Below are 22,296 nucleotides of genomic sequence, written 5' to 3' on the forward strand. Positions count from 1 at the left end.
AGCAAAGCTGTGGGCCCATTTTCCGGTTAGCCCCTCGTGCTTCTCGACAACTTCTAGTTCTTGCCGTAGTCATGTAGAGCGCACACACACAAACAAATACACTTAACGATCGACGAAGCAAACAGGGACATTAAATTGTTCGAACAGATAAAAGAATGCCAGTTACCAACAGAAACACACACACACAGAGACATTTGATGGGGGGATGTGAGCGCGAAATGGCACTGGACAACATTGGGGGGACACAGAATTACAGACTAAATCTTCTAAACACTAATCTATCGCTCAGCGATCCTCAGTAACGTCTCGTCAGCGTATGCCGGTCGGGTCTCGTATGCTTTGTAGACGACATCCGGATGTGGTCCAGCACCAGAATACAGCAGTTGGTAACGTCTTCACCGCAATCGTTTCGCACCACGCACTTGTACATGCCCGCCTCCTGGTGTGTGATGTCGTAGATCTCCAGTATGCTCATGCCCTGGTGGCGCGAGATGCGATACTTTGCACCGCTGTTAATTTTCGTGTAGTTGTGCACCCATTCGATCTCACAGTTGATGCCCCAGAAGGAGCAGACTAGAATCAGGTTCGAACCACGCTTTACTAGCCGGTCGCGCAGTACGGTTTGTACGATCGGTTGGTACATTTCGAGCGAGGTGAAACTTTCGACGCGCTGCGTAGTGGCGAACGTGTCCATCCGGTAATGGTACGGGTAGGTTTGTGACCGTTTGCTGCCAGTTCGATCCGACTCGGACATGTGCACGTCGGAGGTGGATAGCTGCAGCTGTGAGGTACGTTCAGTTGTCCGCAATGATTTGGACTCTTCGCGGGACAATGAAGATTCAGCTGCGCTGGTAGTAGCTGTTGGGAAGATGAAGAATAGAAATTAGTATTTAATAAATCTGCATTATTTAATCTTCAATAACTTCATGATCTATATCAGCAGTCTTCATGCGATAGGACCGGTACAATCCCTTCCCATCCGGACCAATCCTCCGTACGCTGGATCTGACATAAGATATATCTGATATATAAAAAAAAGTCAAAGAATGCCAGATATATCAGGCATCTAGACTTCTTGAGGTTGTCGTTACGATAAAGAGGAAGATTTTTTTTTTAATTTATTCAGGAACGGCCAGGTATTGCTTAAAGAGGAAGATTCATGATCTCAGAAGTATCAATATCAGAAAGAATTCCTCATGAATTAGGAAAATTTCATTCGAACAAAACTAATTCTACAGTTGTCGGTCTTCATAATCTCCAGTTGGTGACTATGAGCGATACAACAACCCTCCATTGTATAACTGTCCCTTATTTGTTTAACGTTTCATGTACCGGAATACACAACAGTCCAGAACTCCTTTCAGTTTCATTCAAGCTTCCTTACAATGTTTGCATGTTTACACTTATTCGTACGATGCTTAAGTGAACCTATCGAACATTATTTTCTCCCTTTTTGGTGCAGTTGGTTGCTAGGCTTATTTGCAAAAAAAAAACAGTTACGGTTCTTACCTTGCACGACACTACCGCCCCTGCCGATCGAGTGTTTGCCGCTGCTGGTATCATCATCCACCTCACAAACCACCGCCGGACTGGTTCGCTTGATGCGGGCCCAATCCCGCGTCCGCCACTCGGTCCGCTCCACCGACAAACTCTGGGCCTGTTCCGGAACGTTCGGCGATTTCCGTACATCTCGCGCCGTTCTATCGTGGCGCGTTCCGGTCGTCAACCGCTCATGATAGTAGCTGCGTCTCTGTCGCTGGTTCGCGATGTCTGAAGTGCTTGTTGCCTCACGAGCCGCCGACTCGCCGTGATGGCTCGAGTGGCCAAGCCCCTGGGCAGAACCGTAATAGTACGTGCTGTGGTAGGTGCTCGACGCACGCAATGGCCGACGGTGCTCGAAGGTCGTGTTCCTGCTATCGCGGCTGTACGCCTGATCGGTGGCGGTATGTTGATGTCTTCGGTAGTAGTCTTTGACTTTGGTGTGATCGTAACCGACACTGGTCGATGAGCGTGCGGAGGCACGTTGATGGGTGGTGGTGTATGCACCGACAGTGCTGTTAGTAGCACACGGTTTGTCTGTGTAGTGATTTGTACTAGCCTGCTGGTACTCTGAGAATTCAAAACATTCAAAATATGGTAAGATAAACACATGCAAATATCTAAACGTTATCCAGCCTGACTTAGGCCGACGGTTTTAGTGAATATAGAATAGTTTCTCACTGGTTGTGCTGTGGCAGAAAATGAAATGCCCTCTTCCCTACATAGTACCATTCTTTTCCCGCTGTACCGTGCACGGCCCGTTACGAACCGACAAGTAGTGACAGTTGACAGATATTGACAACGGATTAGAATAAACGATTAGTAGCGGAACTGGTGCAGTATAGTAAGCAAAGGTATAGTATCAACTGACAAACAGCTCAAGCGGCCCCGGGCGGTGCTGCCGGGCCATTATTCGGCGATGGTGTTGTACCATCGTCGCCACGCTCATTACCTAGGATGTTGCTTGCAAAGATTGGGGGAACGAATTTGGTGAACGGATTTTCATAAACACTAACCACCGACTTCGACTCAATGGTACCGGCGTAATTACGTGCCTCGAGCTTGTACGTGCCGGCGTCCTCCGTCGTCACGTTCACAATCTCGAGCGTAACCTTGCCGTCACGGCGCGTCTTCTGGCGGTACTTGCGGCCCTGCACGAGCGGTATCTCATCCTTGTACCACATGAACAGCGGGAACTTCCCATCGACGTAGCACGTGAACTTGAGGTTCGAGCCCTCCGGCACCGTCTTATCCTGCAGCTGCGTGATAAAGTGCAGCTTGTACCGATAATCGTAGTCCTTCTCATGCTGACTGCGCGACTCGGACCACTTGATCAGCGCCTCGTCCTCCGGATTGTAATCGCAATCCTTCGGGCGGAGATGACGGCTCAGGATGGGCTTTTCCGACTTTTTGTGCAACTCTTCCTCGAACACCTTCAGCACATCCTCGTCGCTGTTCTTGTAGTTGATGTAGTACACCATGTCCGTCTTATCGACGCTGTTCTTCGCACGACACACGTACCGCCCGCTGTCCTCTTTCGAAGGTTGAAAGATCTTCAGCTGCTGACGACCGTCCGGATACTTCCGGAAGTACAGCCGACCACCGGTGTTGTGGCGCATAAATACGCCCTGCACAATCCACACCGTCTCCGGCTCAGGATCGCCCCGCACACAACACTCCAGTGTCAGTTCGTCCTGTATCGGGTCATACTTTTCTGTAAGGATAAAAAATCAGGAACGTCACCAAAAAAGACGTTCGTGTAAAAGTTCCTTCTCTTGACTGATCATGAGATCTTGATGAGAGATCTTGACCGTTTGCGGATGCTGCTACAACTGCACGAGGTCACGACGATCATTGCAATCCATCCAGCAAATGTTTGTCACGCGCGTACCTTGCATTGGGCGGGTAAAGACCGGTGCCTCACCCTTAATTTCCGTCTTCTCGACAACGGCTACCGTGCAGCTTTGCTCGATCTCACCGTACGTCGGACATTTGGCGACGCATGTAAAGGTGCCGGCATCCCGATATTTGCATTTCTCGATCTCCAGCACACACGTTCCACAGCGCATGGTGGTGTGGGTGAGCCGTAACCCATTGCCCAGCACGCGCCCATCCTTCTTCCAGTAGGACGATACCTCCTCCGGACATTTCACGTACGCGATTAAACGCATCGTCTTGCCCGGTTCCACACGCACATTCGCCATGTGCGACACGAAATCGAACTTTTTGCGCCGTTCGAACTCTTCCAGCGCAACTTGCGTACGCGACTTTCGACGCTTGTACATCGTTTCCGGTTCCGGTTCCGCGTCCTTGGCTTTGGTGGCGGCCGGGTCCGGTTCCGGGACCACTATCTGCACGGACCGCTCGGCTTGCGCTTGGGCTTCCGCTTCAGCTTTCGTTTCCTCCTCCGGCAACTCCTTGACATCGGGAAGCTTGGGAGCCCGCTTTACTTTCGGTTCCCTCGGGCCTTCACCCTCCTCACCTTCTGCTTCCTCCTCTTCCTCGCCCTCTTCTTCGCCCTCCTCGCCCTCCTCATCGCCGCCGAAGGTGGGCGCCGGTTCGACCGGTATGTACGATTCCGCCTTAAACCAACCAGGCCGCTTCTTGGCGAGCCATTCAAAGTACTGCTCCTTGCTGCAGAAGTCTAGCATGTGCTTGCACGTGGCCTCACCGACGCTGTTCGATGCGATGCAAATGTACTCGCCATTGTCCGTGTACGAGGGATCGTAAAACACGAGCGATGCGATCGTATGTTCGGCCGTTTCGTCAAAGTGTTGCGAGATGCGCATATGCGTGTCCGGGTAGACACCTAGCTTGATGATACCTTTGTACCACGTGAGCGTTGGTGTCGGATTGGCACGGATCACGAACTCTACCGTCAGTATGTTGCTGTACGAGTCGTAGTTTTCTAAAGAGATATAAGGATAAGTATATTAGCAAGCAGGCCAAGGCGATGGGGTACACGTTATGAAGTTCTTAGTACATCAGTTCATGTATATACAACTATATATATAAATATCCCTTCTTCTATATCAGTTTCAATTTGTTATGACGTTATGATGCAGGACATTATAGCAAAAAAAACCTGAAGAACGAGTCTCCTATGGTATGAATATGGCCAAGATTTCAGGTATCTCTTGAGGAGAGCAACGTATATTTGAGAACTCGTCATTTTCGGGAATTAGTTTATTCCAATCATTGTAAGTATGTGAGTAATTGTCAGTAAGTCTTGTAACGTTGTGGAAACCTAGGTCACCTCTCAGAATGCAGCCAGTTACCACGATAACTTTTAAGAAATACTAGAAAAAGCCTTAACCCGAGTCTTCCCTAATATTGAGTTTGACTAGACCACTTCTCAACAAGTCAGTTGTTTTGAAAGCTTTGTCATTTGTCAATCTGGTCGCACATGTTTGCAAGTAACTGTAATGTATTCTAACGTGGTGGTTACACCAAAAATAGTACAGGCAGTTCTATACTTAGCAAGTCCACGTATAGATTTAGCTGTCTTTGTTACTTACCTCTTACCATGCGCACGAACGTCGGTGCAAAGGTTTGCACGGTTGTCACAGGCTCGACAACCGTCAACTTGCACACGGTTTCGATTTCTTCCATGCCATTCTTCGCCTTGCACTTGTACTCGCCCGCATCCTTCACGGTGACATCGTTTACCCATAAACAGCCGTAAGCTCCACGGTGCATGTCATTCATATCGACGATGTGGTCGTCATATTCGACCGGCTGGCCATCCTTAAACCATTCCAGCGTTGGATCAAATCCTGTCGCACAGCACATCAGCTTCAGCCGGTGGCCGGCCACGATCGCCCGGTTGGTCAGGTGCACCGACCATTGCAGCTTGTCCCGGTGGTGCAGGATCTTCTTGTGGTAGTAGCGTGCCATATCCCCACCGATCGGTGGCGGCGATGGAGACTTCTCCGGTACCAAGCGTCTGTGTTTTGCATGGCCACCCGCTTCCGATGGTACGATCGGTGCCTCGCCTTCTTCGCCCGTGGCTTCCGTTGGCTGTTCCTCGGCAGCACTAGCTGCCGGTGGAGGTGCTTCTGCGACGGGCGGTTCTTGAGGTTGAGGTGATGTCGGTTGAGGAGCACCGGAGGGAGGCAGTGCTGCTTCGCTTGATTTAGTTTCGCTGGCAGGAGCTTCCTCGACAGCTACTGCTGCTGCTGGCTGCTCGGCAGGGGCAGCAGCAGGAGCTTCTGCTACCTGCTGCCCTTCACTGGCAACTACCGCGGGTGCCTGCTTGTCCTCTAGTGAAACATCATCTTAATGTATTAGTAAAATAATACAATACATCGAATTAGAATCCACCGACCAATCGACTATCACGAACAAAGACACAAACACAGCTTTAGTGATAGCTTCGGTTGATTGACTGATGCAACGGACGAAGTACGCTACAGAACAGAGCACAGCGACCTACACGGAAGCGCAGTTACACATTCAAACACACATACACAAAAGGGTGGACACAAGGGACCTCCCCCTTGGTCACACTTCCGCTCCGAACATGACTAGGAAAAGAACTACATCCTGGCGCGAGCACTGGAGCCGGGATCATAAACACAAGTGTACACTAGCCTACTACCCTACTAGCATTTGGTTACCTTTGATGGAGATGAACGTCGGTGGCGTAGGTTTGGTTTCGTAATTTTCATACACCGTTAGCGTGGTGCTGGTGGACGTTTCACCGTTCTTGTTCTTGATCATGCAGGCGTACTCGCCCGCATCGACCGTATCGACGTCCTTGATCTCGAGGCTGAGCAGACCCTCGCTCACCTTGAAGGTGTGCTTGTTGCTCTTCTCGATCGGGTCACCATTCTTGAGCCAGCGCACCGTGATGCCCGGGCCGGAGATGCTGCAGGTTAGCTTCACCGTCGAGCCCTTCGGGGCAGCCCGTGCCTTCAGGTGCGAGATGACCAGCGGTGGTCGCATCATCTGGCGCTGCCGCTGCCATTCCAGGTCACGCTCCCGTTCCGTCATCTCTGTTGTCGATTCGCGGCGGGACGCCTCACGGGATTTCACTTTCGCACTGGGCTTCGCTTCTGCCTCGGCCTGCTGCTGCAGCTGCTGTTCGAGACTGTCGATGCTCTTCCACACCGACGGATCGAACTCTTCCTTCACCGGTATCAGCTCTACGTCTGAGTCATATTCGGGCTCGGGCGGTGGCTTTATCGGTTCCGGCTCGGGCGTCGGCTCCTTCGGTGGAGGGGGCGTCGGTGCCCGAGGCGGTTCGGGTTCGGGTTCCTCCTCCTCTTCCTCTTCCTCCTCTTCCTCCTCCACCGGTTCTGGCTCTGGCTCTGGTTCTGGCTCTGGCGGTGGCGGTGGCGGCGGTGTCGGTTCCTTCGCGGACTTACCTTCTTCCTCCTCCTGTATGCGGGCCAGCTCGGCCGCGGCTTCCGCCTCGGTTTTGGAGTGCTCCTCGGCCGGTTTCGGTGGTTCGGGTTCGGCCATTTCCTCCTCGACGACGACCACCTTGACGGTCGATATGTCACCGCAGCTGGCCGGATCCAGCGAGCACGAGTCGGTGAAGAACAGCGAGATGTACTCGTCCACGTTCGTCACACCGCCCGAGATATCCATCACGAGCGCCTTGTCGATGATGGCTTTCTGGGACGCGACCTGCACGTCCGGTCTCTCACCTATTTCGAATGGGGACTTTTCGCGATGCAAGCTGCGAAAATCGCGCGGCGAATCACCCCGGCCAGGAATCTTGAGCAGATCCAGCATCGTCGGTTCGGCCGGTGTTACCTCCACCTGCACCGGTTCCTCCGGCTGGTTCTTTTTCGAGCGTGAGCGCCGCTCCCGTCTGCCCGTCATGTTTGCGAATGTGCTGGAACTAGCAGAACTAGCACGGAGCAATCACGTACACACACACACACACACACTACCCGGCCCCTCTAGGATAACCCTTTACCCACTTTACCACCAGAGCGTGCAGCAGTGCTGGGCGTTCCACACCAAACACTCGCACTGGCGCGCGCGCACACACACAGAGTCGATACACCCTTGCAGGCGATCAGCGACGTCCCGATCGCTTACGATCGATCGACACTACACCAAACACCGCAAAACCAGCGCACGTTCCAGGTCGGGAATCTGTGGCGAGTATGGGAAGGAAATTGGACAGATATTAGAAGAATGTGCGAACCACTGCGAGAAAACCGTGCGTCCAGAGCAACCACCGGACAAATCTTTTCAATGCACCAAAAATATGATCCACTAGCAAACGTGATAGCCAACCTCGGACCACAGCGAGACCGTGACGACACACTGTACAGGCGAAAGCTGTCGGAGAAGTGAAGCGCACTTCACAGCGTACAGGACAGTTCAATTTTCATGCACCTTTCTCGGTACGGTGGTTACGAATCGGACACAAATCGTACACCGGTGCAGGAAAATGTTTGCGCGAGGCCTAAACTCGTGCAGTGCGTGCTACGGTTGCAGGTATTCTCGCGTCGCAACTATGTCACATCCGATCGGGTTGTACCGATTTTCTTCCGCCGAACGAGCGACCGTGCCAAGAACGAATGCTAGGCTCGATCGAACGGTCACCGTGTGCCCCCGTCGGCTCGATCAACATTGACAACTATATTTATAGCCCAAATTCAACTGAAAGGGAGGTTGATTAGCCTATTTAGCATGGTCGAAGGAGGAGACCGCTATGCTTAGTAGGTCAATACTCATTGATTCAATGACACACGCACTGCGTAGTGTACGGCAGGTTGGTGGGTGCGTGCCTAGCGCAAAACGCACCATCGGGCCATTCGGCGGGCTGGGATGTACATCGTGCAAGATGGCGCACATCATGTTTAACGGATGGTATGACTTGAAATGGGTTTACATAACATTTCGTAGCTCGATTTGATCAATAACGATGTTGGACTATATCGGGTTTTTGCTAGCCTGCAGTACTATCGATGCCCTTTGTGGCATTTCTTTGTTCACTATCATTTGCAATTGACGAAGAAGCGTCAACTGACACGTCACAGGTAAGCCGAAGCGTTTTTTTTTTGTCTTGTCTTCTACATGTTGGTTGCTCACCAATAACAAACGGATCAAATTACTACGAGATATTTTTGGGTACGATGCCCAAAACAAGCTTTACATCATCCGAAGCATTCTGCAATGCGATGGAGTAATGCCAAATGCGTGACTTTTATTACGAGCCGCAGTAGTAAGTGCTTTAATAAGAGATTTCAAACGAAAACACAGAGCATCAAAAATTCCCTCAAAAAGAATATTTGATGATGTTGTGTGCCTCTCAAGTAGTACAGTTGGGTTTTGTATAAAGAAGCTTTTTGATCCTTTAACTTTACTTGCTAATATTCATCATTTGTATGATGAATCTACCGTCTCGAACGTGGATTGTAGTGGGTATTATTAGTTTTGAATAGAGTTCATGTCTCACAGGTGTACAAGAGACAGGATCAATTAATGTTCCCTGTGAGTGAGTCTTGAGAGTTACCTTAAAACGAAGGGTTACGGAATGTTTACCAATTTACTGAAAACAAGAGAAAATTAGCTAGCTACAAGTAAATGCAATAAAATGATATAATACAGGATAACCAGTGAGACTATTCTAGTCCTTGTTAGTAATTTAGGTCAGCAAACTTGATTTGTTCAATGATGTTCATAGGTCCATCGCAAAGCCTATTGTGTTATACGAATGCGATATAAAGCCAAGATCATCTTTGACAGATCTTCTACTGTGTAAATAATCTTTCTACTACAATGATCATCCGCTCAAAGCTACCCATAACCGTTCTGTTTTTGCGGATTATGTGTAAGAATATTTTCGCCACTGGTAGTTGCTTGTATCAAACGCCAAACATTGTCCACTCTTCGTCATGTCTCGCATGCCATGTTTGCTTTGTTCCGAAGCGACAAACAAACGCGATCGCCAAAAATACTAATTTGTCTAATATTGGCAGACGCGGTGTGATCGATAAAATTAGTATCCATCGCACCGAGCGTTCTACGCGCGACGGACATCCGAAAAAGCTGTCGTGCGATACAGACCATCATTGAACAAATCAGCCACTGCTAAAAATAGAAGAAAACCGTACGTACCCATTTTGTGCGGTATGCTGAATGACGAGCAGATGATATCATCGCTGGTATCATACACCTCGACGGTGCACTTGTTGAACGACTGGCCGTAGTTGTTGAAAACGTGGCACGCATACACGCCCGTATCCTCGTATTCCGCATGGTCCACCTGCAGCGTAATCAGCCCGTTCTTCTGCATCATTCGGTAGCGTCCGGTTTGGGTGATATCGCTACCATCCTTCGTCCACCGTACATCGATTTCCGAATCCAGTACCACGCACAGCAGCTTGAAGCTGTGCTCTCGTTCGATGAATACATTCTTCAGGTACACCGCGAACGATGGCCCACGTTTGGACGGGAGGGCCCCCAAGCTACATCTGGACGAGCTGCGCGGTGGATCGTCCCGCATACCGAGCGGGCTTCTGGTGGCATGGCGTCGTACAGTGTCGGAGCGCTGTTGTCTAACATCCGGCGCACGTCTAGGACTTCTTTCCTGGACACTTCGCGCCACAGGTTCGGGCGTGTCTGTGAGCCCCTGGCGGGCCGCAATCACCTTAATATGGGTTGGTTCCGGTGCTTGCTCACGGCGCACTTGCTGTTGCTGACTGCTAGTGATCTTATAGTGCGTTATCATCTGCTTCACAGCATGTATCGCATCTTGCGTGCTGGTGCGTGTGTACTTCTCCTTGCTACCTATCACTATAAACTGTTCCTCGCTCAGACAAAACTCGATCGTGTCGAAAATCTTCAGCAACTGCAGCTGATAGCGCAACAACCAATCGGAAATTGTGACATTGTTACTCAGTCTGCGCATAATGTCGCAGTGTTTCTCCAGAGATTCTGCTAGCAATCGAAGATACTCCACGGAGTCTAGCTGCAGTGGGTTAATCGTCAATTTTTCAACCACCATCTCAAAGGCCGATAGCAACTGATCGTCTTTCTCCACTAGCGACGGTATACAGTAATCCGTCCTAACCTGCATCATGACACTCTTTAACGTAATCAAGTTCCGACGTATGGTGTCTAGAAGCTCCTTCTGCATTTCTACCTTACTATGCAGATCAAGTAGTGCCTTCAATACCTTATCTAAACTCAACAAATGTCGTCTTAACTCCTCCACGATCGTAACTTCGCGCTCGTTGCGTATTCTGGTGATATGTTGCTGGGACATTAAAGAAACGACGCGATACAACTGTCTCAAGTTATGCTTCAGCGCTGGAGTTACAAACTCCACAGTCCAGCTCGTGCCCGAAGGCAATTCCTTTACCAGATCGTGCACGGGCACGGCAAGCTGTAGCAAAATGTTCACACATGTCGAGTACGATGGCTTCTTCATAGTGGCCTCTACTGATGGGTGTAACAGGGTTAAAGTCCTACAAAGTAAAGCAAAGTATGATTCTACGGTTTTGGATGCAAAATCTGCTCGATCGGTTGAGTTTAACCGAATATACTCGAGATCCTTTTGCAACAGTTGTAGCTCCACATTCGTTTTGCTCAATGCAAGCTCGGTTTCCGCTTGCGTAGATCGTCGCTGATAAATGCATTGTCTAGTTTCAGTCAAAAGTACTATTATGGTTTTGTAGAACGTATACACTGCTCGCCATTCTGTTCCTTGCAGGTGTTCACTTCTCTGCTGCAGTTGCATAAATGATTCAAGCACTTGCAGCACACCATCTTCCAATGCTTTCCATGTTTCGGGTTGTTCCGAGTACAGATCAATTCGGGATAATATGTCGATGAATGTAGCTATCGGTGTATGGAAAAGCTTCAGAAGCGGCATTTCAACATCATAAAACTCTAGGTCCTCGGAGGTCATGAGGCTAAGCTTCACGTTTCTTAGTTCAGCGGACAGGTTTTTACCAGCATTATTTGTCAAGAACATACGCTTGATTTCCAACAACATTTGATGGAAATTGTCGAACAGCTTTTGGATTTTAATAATCAACTTTGCATTACGGTTGTTGGAAGCGTCAGAAAGAAACACTCCCTCCCGGATAGATGTTGTTGATTGCGCACTGATTGCATTTAGATTCATTCTAGCAAACTCCGCCTCCTGTTTCTTCAGAGCGATTTCCTCAGTCTTCTTTCGTTTAGCTTCTTTCTCTTCTTCTTTCTTCGTCTTCTCTTCCTCAATCTTCTTTTTCTTGACTCCCTCATGGGCTTCTTGTCTTCTAACATCGTCTTCCTGTTTCTGTAATGCCTCATCTTCTGCCTTCTTCTTCTTAGCCTCCTTCTCCTCCATCTTCTTTTTCTTTGCCTCTTCCTCTTCCCGTTTATTATTGGCATCCTCTTCTGCCTTCTTTTTCTTAGCCTCGTCCTCAGCTTTTTTCTTTTTCTTTACTTCTTCCTCTTCCTGCTTCTTTCTGGCTTCCTCATCAGCCTTCTTTTTCTTCGCTTCTTCCTCCTCCTTCTTCTTATTCTTAGCCGTTTCTTCTTCTTCTTGCTTTCTCTTGGCTTCCTCTTCTGCCTTCTTTTTCTTGGCTTCTTCTTTGGCCTTCTTCTTTGCTACCTCATCCTCTTCCTGTTTCCTCTTTGCCTCTTCTTCTTCCATTTGCTTCTTAGACTGTTCTTCCTTCTTCTTTTTCTTTGCCTCTTCCTCTTCCTGCTTCTTCTTGGCTTCCGCTTCTGCCTTCTTTTTCTTAGCCTCTTCTTCGGCTTTCTTCTTTGCTGCTTCTTCCTCCTTCTGTTTCTTTAATGCCTCATCTTCTGCATTCTTCTTCTTTGCCTCCTCTTCCATCTTCTTTTTCTTTGTCTCTTCCTCTTCCCGTTTCTTATTAGCGTCCTCTTCTGCCTTCTTCTTCTTAGCCTCTTCCTCAGCCTTTTTCTTCTTCTTTTCTTCCTCTTCTTCCTGCTTCTTTTTGGCTTCCTCTTCCTGCTTCTTTCTAGCTTCCTCTTCCTGCTTCTTCTTGGCTTCCGCTTCTGCCTTTTTCTTCTTAGCCTCTTCTTCAGCTTTCTTCTTCGCTGCTTTTTCCTCTTCCTGTTTCTTTAATGCCTCATCTTCTGCCTTCTTCTTCTTTGCCTCCTCCTCCTCCATCTTCTTTTTCTTTGCCTCTTCCTCTTCCCGTTTCTTATTAGCGTCCTCTTCTGCCTTCTTCTTAGCCTCGTCCTCAGCCTTTTTCTTTTTCTTTACTTCTTCCTCTTCCTGCTTCTTTTTGGCTTCCTCTTCCTGCTTCTTTTTGGCTTCCTCTTCCTTCTTCTTTTTAGCTTCCTCTTCCTGCTTCTTCTTGGCTTCCGCTTCTGCCTTTTTCTTCTTAGCCTCTTCTTCAGCTTTCTTCTTTGCTGCTTTTTCCTCTTCCTGTTTTTTTAACGCCTCATCTTCTGCCTTCTTCTTCTTTGCCTCCTCCTCCTCCATCTTCTTTTTCTTTGCCTCTTCCTCTTCCCGTTTCTTATTGGCGTCCTCTTCTGCCTTCTTTTTCTTAGCCTCGTCCTCTGCCTTTTTCTTTTTCTTTACTTCTTCCTCTTCCTGCTTCTTTCTGGCTTCCTCTTCCTGCTTCTTTTTGGCTTCCTCTTCTGCCTTCTTTTTCTTCGCCTCTGCTTCAGCTTTTTCCTTTGCTGCCTCTTCCTCTACCTTCTTCTTCTTTGCCTCTTCTTCTTTCTTCCTTCTGTGTGCCTCTTCCTCTTCCTGCTTCTTCTTGGCTTCCTCTTCTGCCTTTTTCTTCTTAGCCTCTTCTTCAGCTTTCTTCTTCGCTGCTTTTTCCTCTTCCTGTTTCTTTAATGCCTCATCTTCTGCCTTCTTCTTCTTTGCCTCCTCTTCCATCTTCTTTTTCTTTGTCTCTTCCTCTTCTCGTTTCTTATTAGCGTCCTCTTCTGCCTTCTTCTTCTTAGCCTCTTCCTCAGCCTTTTTCTTCTTCTTTACTTCCTCCTCTTCCTGCTTCTTTTTGGCTTCCTCTTCCTGCATCTTCCTAGCTTCCTCTTCCTGCTTCTTCTTGGCTTCCGCTTCTGCCTTCTTCTTCTTAGCCTCTTCCTCGGCTTTCTTCTTTGCTGCTTCTTCTTCTTCCTGTTTCTTTAATGCCTCATCTTCTGCATTCTTCTTCTTTGCCTCCTCTTCCATCTTCTTTTTCTTTGTCTCTTCCTCTTCCCGTTTCTTATTAGCGTCCTCTTCTGCCTTCTTCTTCTTAGCCTCTTCCTCAGCCTTTTCCTTCTTCTTTACTTCCTCCTCTTCCTGCTTCTTTTTGGCTTCCTCTTCTGCCTTCTTCTTCTTCGCCTCTGCCTCAGCTTTTTCCTTTGCTGCTTCTTCCTCTACCTTCTTCTTCTTAGCCTCTTCCTCAGCCTTTTTCTTCTTCTTTACTTCTTCCTCTTCCTGCTTTTTCTTGGCTTCCTCTTCTGCCTTTTTGGCCTTTTCTTCAGCCTTCTTCTTTTTCGTTGCTTCTTCCTCTTCTTGCTTCTTCTTAGCTTCGTCCTCAGTCTTTTTCTTCTTGGCTTCTTCTTCTCTTTGTTTATTATTAGCTTCCTGTTCTGCCTTCTTTTTCTTGGTCTCTTCTTCGGCTTTTTCTTTAGCTGCTTTCTCCTCTTCCTGTTTCCTTTTTGCCTCTTCATCCGCCTTCTTCTTAGCCTCTTGGTCAGCCTTTTGCTTAGTTGTTTCTTCCTCTTCCTGTTTCCTCTTAGCATCTTCCTCTGCCTTCTTCTTAGCTTCTTCCTTTGCTTTTTTCGTTTTGGCTTCTTCTTCGGCCTTTTTCCTTGCTGTTTCCTCCTCTTCTTGTTTTTTCTTTGCCTCTTCCGCTGTTTTCTTCTGTTTTGCCTCTTCTTCCTCTTTTTTCTTCTTAGCCGCTTCATCAGCTTTCTTCTTTTCTTTAGCTTCTTTTTCTTCCTGCTTCTTTTTGGCGTCTTCTACAGCTTTCATCTTTTTAGCCTCTTCTTCGGCTTTCTTCTTCGCTGCTTCTTCCTCCTCCTGTTTCTTTAATGCCTCATCTTCTGCCTTCTTCTTTGCCTCCTCATCCATCTTCTTTTTCTTTTCCTCTTCCTCTTCCCGTTTCTTATTGGCGTCCTCTTCTGCCTTCTTCTTCTTAGCCTCTTCCTCAGCCTTTTTATTCTTCTTTACTTCCTCCTCTTCCTGCTTCTGTTTGGCTTCCTCTTCCTGCTTCTTTTTGGCTTCCTCTTCTGCCTTCTTCTTAGCTTCCTCTTCGGCCATCTTCTTCTTGGTCTCTTCTTCGTTCTTTTCTTTAGCTGCTTTCTCCTCTTCCTGTTTCCTCTTTGTCTCTTCATCTGCCTTCTTCTTCTTAGCCTCTTCCTCTATCTTCTTTTTCTTAGCCTCTTCTTCTGCCTCCTTCTTTTTCTTAGCTTCTTCCTCTTCCTGCTTCTTTAAAGCCTCTTCTTCCATCTTCTTTTTCTTTGCCTCTTCCTGTTTCTTTTTAGCTTCTTCTTCCGCCTTCTTCATCTTGGTCTCTTCTTCGACCTTTTTCTTAGCTGCTTTCTCCTCTTCTTTCTTCTTTATTTGTTCCGCTGCCTTCTTCTCATCCTTTTCTTCAGCTTTCTTCTTCTTTGTAGCTTCTTCTTCTTCTTGCTTATTCTTTGCCTCTTCCTCTGCCTTCTGCTTCTTCTCTTCTTCAGCCTTCTTCTTTGCCCCTTCCTCGTTTTCCTGTTTCTTTCTTGTTTCTTCCTCCACCTTCTTTTTTATGGCCTCTTCTTCTTTCTGCTTATTTTTGGCTTCCTCTTCTGCCTTCTTGTGTTTGGCCACTTCTTCAGCTTTTACCTTTGCTGCTTCTTCCTGTATCCTCTTTGCCTCTTCGTCTGTTTTCTTCTTCTGAGTTTCTTCTACTGCATTCTTCTTTTTCTCAATTTCTTCTTCTTCCTGCTTCTTCATGGCTTCCTCTTCTACCATCTTTTCCGTATCTTCTCCTTCGGCCTTTTTCTTTGTTATTTCTTCCACTTCCTGTTTTCCCTTTAGTTCGTCGTCTACCTTCTTTTTCTTGATCTCTTTATCGGACTTCTTCGTTTGTGTAGCTTCTTTATTTCCCTGCTTCTTTTTACATTCATCTTCAGCTTTCTTCTTTTGGATTTCATTCTCCTCCTGCGTCTTCGTTGATTCTGTTTCGCTCTGATATTTCATAGCTTCTTCCTCTACCTCTCTCTTCGAAATTTCTTCAGCTTTGGGCGGATTTTTGATGTCCTCTTCGATTATTTTCTTAACCTCTAGATCTATCTGCTGTTCTCCAGCTTCTCCGCGTTTTTGAACTACCAAATTATTTTCCTTTAATTCCAATTGGTCTACATCAACCGCCTTCAGTAATTCCAATTTATAATTTTCTCTGCCCTTTCTCTCCTGCTGGATACTCTCACGAATGTCATGCTGTACATGAGTAACCGTCTCAAGCAGTTTGCTATGAGCAGTGCTTTCCTTCGCCTGTTCCACAGAGTGTTCGAACTGCGCCTTTTCGAATGACTCGCACATTTGGAGCAAACAGTCCTCCAACACTACGGTTGGCTCTACATGAGCCGATTGCAGGTCGATGTTCTTCAATGTCTCGGTCACCTTCGCGATCGGCGATGCAATGGCGTTCACAAGCTCGATGCTTTGCATCTGCATAGGCTGACCCACAAGCTCGTTGATCGTACTCTCCAAAGCGAACAACGGCTTCGAAACATCTTTCACTACAATCTCCGTCTTGATGAGTTGTTGGACATCAGACAACGATTGCCTCAGTGAATCCAGAGCTCCTTGTTGCATCTGCGATGCCTTTGCTCTGGTGTCCTTCTCATGCTGGATACTCTCGCGAATGTCATGCTGTACATGAGTAACCGTCTCAAGCAGTTTGCTATGAGCAGTGCTTTCCTTCGCCTGTTCCACAGAGTGTTCGAACTGCGCCTTTTCGAATGACTCGCACATTTGGAGCAAACAGTCCTCCAACACTACCGTCGGCTCTACATGAGCCGATTGCAGGTCGATGTTCTTCAATGTCTCGGTCACCTTGGCGATCGGCGATGCAATGGCGTTCACAAGCTCGATGCTTTGCATCTGCATAGGCTGACCCACCAGCTCGTTGATCGTACTCTCCAAAGCGAACAACGGCTTCGAAACATCTTTCACTACAATCTCCGTCTTGATGAGTTGTTGGACATCAGACAACGATTGCCTCAGTGAATCCAGAGCTCCTTGTTGCATCTGCGATGCCTTTGCTCTGGTGTCCTTCTCATGCTGGATACTCTCGCGAATGTCATGCTGTACATGAGTAACCGTCTCAAGCAGTTTGCTATGAGCAGTGCTTTCCTTCGCCTGTTCCACAGAGTGTTCGAACTGCGCCTTTTCGAATGACTCGCACATTTGGAGCAAACAGTCCTCCAACACTACCGTCGGCTCTACATGAGCCGATTGCAGGTCGATGTTCTTCAATGTCTCGGTCACCTTCGCGATCGGCGATGCAATGGCGTTCACAAGCTCGATGCTTTGCATCTGCATAGGCTGACCCACAAGCTCGTTGATCGTACTCTCCAAAGCGAACAACGGCTTCGAAACATCTTTCACTACAATCTCCGTCTTGATGAGTTGTTGGACATCAGACAACGATTGCCTCAGTGAATCCAGAGCTCCTTGTTGCATCTGCGATGCCTTTGCTCTGGTGTCCTTCTCATGCTGGATACTCTCGCGAATGTCATGCTGTACATGAGTAACCGTCTCAAGCAGTTTGCTATGAGCAGTGCTTTCCTTCGCCTGTTCCACAGAGTGTTCGAACTGCGCCTTTTCGAATGACTCGCACATTTGGAGCAAACAGTCCTCCAACACTACCGTCGGCTCTACATGAGCCGATTGCAGGTCGATGTTCTTCAATGTCTCGGTCACTTTGGCGATCGGCGATGCAATGGCGTTCACAAGCTCGATGCTTTGCATCTGCATAGGCTGACCCACCAGCTCGTTGATCGTACTCTCCAAAGCGAACAACGGCTTCGAAACATCTTTCACTACAATCTCCGTCTTGATGAGTTGTTGGACATCAGACAACGATTGCCTCAGTGAATCCAGAGCTCCTTGTTGCATCTGCGATGCCTTTGCTCTGGTGTCCTTCTCATGCTGGATACTCTCGCGAATGTCATGCTGTACATGAGTAACCGTCTCAAGCAGTTTGCTATGAGCAGTGCTTTCCTTCGCCTGTTCCACAGAGTGTTCGAACTGCGCCTTTTCGAATGACTCACACATTTGGAGCAAACAGTCCTCCAACACTACGGTTGGCTCTACATGAGCCGATTGCAGGTCGATGTTCTTCAATGTCTCGGTCACCTTCGCGATCGGCGATGCAATGGCGTTCACAAGCTCGATGCTTTGCATCTGCATAGGCTGACCCACCAGCTCGTTGATCGTACTCTCCAAAGCGAACAACGGCTTCGAAACATCTTTCACTACAATCTCCGTCTTGATGAGTTGTTGGACATCAGACAACGATTGCCTCAGTGAATCCAGAGCTCCTTGTTGCATCTGCGATGCCTTTGCTCTGGTGTCCTTCTCATGCTGGATACTCTCGCGAATGTCATGCTGTACATGAGTAACCGTCTCAAGCAGTTTGCTATGAGCAGTGCTTTCCTTCGCCTGTTCCACAGAGTGTTCGAACTGCGCCTTTTCGAATGACTCACACATTTGGAGCAAACAGTCCTCCAACACTACGGTTGGCTCTACATGAGCCGATTGCAGGTCGATGTTCTTTAATGTCTCGGTCACCTTCGCGATCGGCGATGCAATGGCGTTCACAAGCTCGATGCTTTGCATCTGCATAGGCTGACCCACCAGCTCGTTGATCGTACTCTCCAAAGCGAACAACGGCTTCGAAACATCTTTCACTACAATCTCCGTCTTGATGAGTTGTTGGATATCAGACAACGATTGCCTCAGTGAATCCAGAGCTCCTTGTTGCATCTGCGATGCCTTTGCTCTGGTGTCCTTCTCATGCTGGATACTCTCGCGAATGTCATGCTGTACATGAGTAACCGTCTCAAGCAGTTTGCTATGAGCAGTGCTTTCCTTCGCCTGTTCCACAGAGTGTTCGAACTGCGCCTTTTCGAATGACTCGCACATTTGGAGCAAACAGTCCTCCAACACTACGGTTGGCTCTACATGAGCCGATTGCAGGTCGATGTTCTTCAATGTCTCGGTCACCTTCGCGATCGGCGATGCAATGGCGTTCACAAGCTCGATGCTTTGCATCTGCATAGGCTGACCCACCAGCTCGTTGATCGTACTCTCCAAAGCGAACAACGGCTTCGAAACATCTTTCACTACAACCTCCGTCTTGATGAGTTGTTGGACATCAGACAACGATTGCCTCAGTGAATCCAGAGCTCCTTGTTGCATCTGCGATGCCTTTGCTCTGGTGTCCTTCTCATGCTGGATACTCTCGCGAATGTCATGCTGTACATGAGTAACCGTCTCAAGCAGTTTGCTATGAGCAGTGCTTTCCTTCGCCTGTTCCACAGAGTGTTCGAACTGCGCCTTTTCGAATGACTCGCACATTTGGAGCAAACAGTCCTCCAACACTACGGTTGGCTCTACATGAGCCGATTGCAGGTCGATGTTCTTCAATGTCTCGGTCACCTTCGCGATCGGCGATGCAATGGCGTTCACAAGCTCGATGCTTTGCATCTGCATAGGCTGACCCACCAGCTCGTTGATCGTACTCTCCAAAGCGAACAACGGCTTCGAAACATCTTTCACTACAATCTCCGTCTTGATGAGTTGTTGGACATCAGACAACGATTGCCTCAGTGAATCCAGAGTTCCTTGTTGCATCTGCGATGCCTTTGCTCTGGTGTCCTTCTCATGCTGGATACTCTCGCGAATGTCATGCTGTACATGAGTAACCGTCTCAAGCAGTTTGCTATGAGCAGTGCTTTCCTTCGCCTGTTCCACAGAGTGTTCGAACTGCGCCTTTTCGAATGACTCGCACATTTGGAGCAAACAGTCCTCCAACACTACGGTTGGCTCTACATGAGCCGATTGCAGGTCGATGTTCTTCAATGTCTCGGTCACCTTCGCGATCGGCGATGCAATGGCGTTCACAAGCTCGATGCTTTGCATCTGCATAGGCTGACCCACCAGCTCGTTGATCGTACTCTCCAAAGCGAACAACGGCTTCGAAACATCTTTCACTACAATCTCCGTCTTGATGAGTTGTTGGACATCAGACAACGATTGCCGCAGTGAATCCAGAGCTCCTTGTTGCATCTGTGATGCCTTTGCTCTGGTGTCCTTCTCATGCTGGATACTCTCGCGAATGTCATGCTGTACATGAGTAACCGTCTCAAGCAGTTTGCTATGAGCAGTGCTTTCCTTCGCCTGTTCCACAGAGTGTTCGAACTGCGCCTTTTCGAATGACTCGCACATTTGGAGCAAACAGTCCTCCAACACTACGGTTGGCTCTACATGAGCCGATTGCAGGTCGATGTTCTTCAATGTCTCGGTCACCTTCGCGATCGGCGATGCAATGGCGTTCACAAGCTCGATGCTTTGCATCTGCATAGGCTGACCCACAAGCTCGTTGATCGTACTCTCCAAAGCGAACAACGGCTTCGAAACATCTTTCACTACAATCTCCGTCTTGATGAGTTGTTGGACATCAGACAACGATTGCCTCAGTGAATCCAGAGCTCCTTGTTGCATCTGCGATGCCTTTGCTCTGGTGTCCTTCTCATGCTGGATACTCTCGCGAATGTCATGCTGTACATGAGTAACCGTCTCAAGCAGTTTGCTATGAGCAGTGCTTTCCTTCGCCTGTTCCACAGAGTGTTCGAACTGCGCCTTTTCGAATGACTCGCACATTTGGAGCAAACAGTCCTCCAACACTACGGTTGGCTCTACATGAGCCGATTGCAGATCGATGTTCTTCAATGTCTCGGTCACCTTCGCGATCGGCGATGCAATGGCGTTCACAAGCTCGATGCTTTGCATCTGCATAGGCTGACCCACAAGCTCGTTGATCGTACTCTCCAAAGCGAACAACGGCTTCGAAACATCTTTCACTACAATCTCCGTCTTGATGAGTTGTTGGACATCAGATAACGATTGCCTCAGTGAATCCAGAGCTCCTTGTTGCATCTGCGATGCCTTTGCTCGGGTGTCCTTCTCATGCTGGATACTCTCGCGAATGTCATGCTGTACATGAGTAACCGTCTCAAGCAGTTTGTTATGAGCAGTGCTTTCCTTCGCCTGTTCCACAGAGTGTTCGAACTGCGCCTTTTCGAATGACTCGCACATTTGGAGCAAACAGTCCTCCAACACTACGGTTGGCTCTACATGAGCCGATTGCAGATCGATGTTCTTCAATGTCTCGGTCACCTTCGCGATCGGCGATGCAATGGCGTTCACAAGCTCGATGCTTTGCATCTGCATAGGCTGACCCACCAGCTCGTTGATCGTACTCTCCAAAGCGAACAACGGCTTCGAAACATCTTTCACTACAATCTCCGTCTTGATGAGTTGTTGGACATCAGATAACGATTGCCTCAGTGAATCCAGAGCTCCTTGTTGCATCTGCGATGCCTTTGCTCGGGTGTCCTTCTCATGCTGGATACTCTCGCGAATGTCATGCTGTACATGAGTAACCGTCTCAAGCAGTTTGCTATGAGCAGTGCTTTCCTTCGCCTGTTCCACAGAGTGTTCGAACTGCGCCTTTTCGAATGACTCGCACATTTGGAGCAAACAGTCCTCCAACACTACCGTCGGCTCTACATGAGCCGATTGCAGGTCGATGTTCTTCAATGTCTCGGTCACCTTCGCGATCGGCGATGCAATGGCGTTCACAAGCTCGATGCTTTGCATCTGCATAGGCTGACCCACAAGCTCGTTGATCGTACTCTCCAAAGCGAACAACGGCTTCGAAACATCTTTCACTACAATCTCCGTCTTGATGAGTTGTTGGACATCAGACAACGATTGCCTCAGTGAATCCAGAGCTCCTTGTTGCATCTGCGATGCCTTTGCTCGGGTGTCCTTCTCATGCTGGATACTCTCGCGAATGTCATGCTGTACATGAGTAACCGTCTCAAGCAGTTTGCTATGAGCAGTGCTTTCCTTCGCCTGTTCCACAGAGTGTTCGAACTGCGCCTTTTCGAATGACTCGCACATTTGGAGCAAACAGTCCTCCAACACTACGGTTGGCTCTACATGAGCCGATTGCAGATCGATGTTCTTCAATGTCTCGGTCACCTTCGCGATCGGCGATGCAATGGCGTTCACAAGCTCGATGCTTTGCATTTGCATAGGCTGACCCACAAGCTCGTTGATTGTGTGCTCCAATGCACTAAGCGGTTCTTCCACGTTGAGTGTAGGCGATCTACTTTCAATTGTTTTTCTGATTTCGATTACGCTTGTCTTCATTGAGTCAAGAGTAGTAGATGATAAAGTTTCACTGATGTCAATGCTTTTAGTTTGTCTTCTTTTCCAAGACATTATCAAAACATTCAAATTGTCGCTCAAATTCTGACACAAATGTGCCATATTATTTTCATTACTACGAAAATAATTATCCGCTGCGACATGAAAACGTTCCAGAGAAGTGATTACCGTGTTAGAATCATACGAATTGTTCATTGTTTGTTCGTCCAAAAGTTCACAACATTGACGCATAGTTGTAGCAAATGTAAGTAACGAATCAAATGATGATTCATTATCAAAAAATATGGACTGCTCATGGGTCTTCAACGATGATGCTGTGCATTCATCAAATTCGTGTAAGCACTTTACTAGACTGTGTAATTCAACAGAATCACCCAATA

At 48.1% G+C, this 22,296-nt stretch overlaps 1 protein-coding gene across 1 annotated transcript in view; it reads right to left on the reverse strand.

The window, feature by feature from the left end:
• Window positions 1–22,296, reverse strand: part of LOC128299545 (titin-like) — a 30,546-nt gene that overhangs the window by 1,789 nt on the left and 6,461 nt on the right. Inside the window, exons 9-17 of the mRNA XM_053035544.1 lie at window positions 9,625–21,544; window positions 7,635–7,650; window positions 6,159–7,384; window positions 5,058–5,612; window positions 3,431–4,447; window positions 2,427–3,253; window positions 2,269–2,281; window positions 1,510–2,109; window positions 299–858 (exon numbers count right to left, since the gene is read on the reverse strand). Of these exons, the coding sequence (XP_052891504.1) occupies window positions 299–858; window positions 1,510–2,109; window positions 2,269–2,281; window positions 2,427–3,253; window positions 3,431–4,447; window positions 5,058–5,612; window positions 6,159–7,384; window positions 7,635–7,650; window positions 9,625–21,544 (16,734 nt within the window). The remainder of the gene's footprint in view (window positions 1–298; window positions 859–1,509; window positions 2,110–2,268; window positions 2,282–2,426; window positions 3,254–3,430; window positions 4,448–5,057; window positions 5,613–6,158; window positions 7,385–7,634; window positions 7,651–9,624; window positions 21,545–22,296) is intronic.

Source organism: Anopheles moucheti, chromosome 2, assembly GCF_943734755.1.
Source record: "Anopheles moucheti chromosome 2, idAnoMoucSN_F20_07, whole genome shotgun sequence".
Classification (NCBI taxonomy): Eukaryota; Metazoa; Arthropoda; class Insecta; order Diptera; family Culicidae; genus Anopheles; species Anopheles moucheti.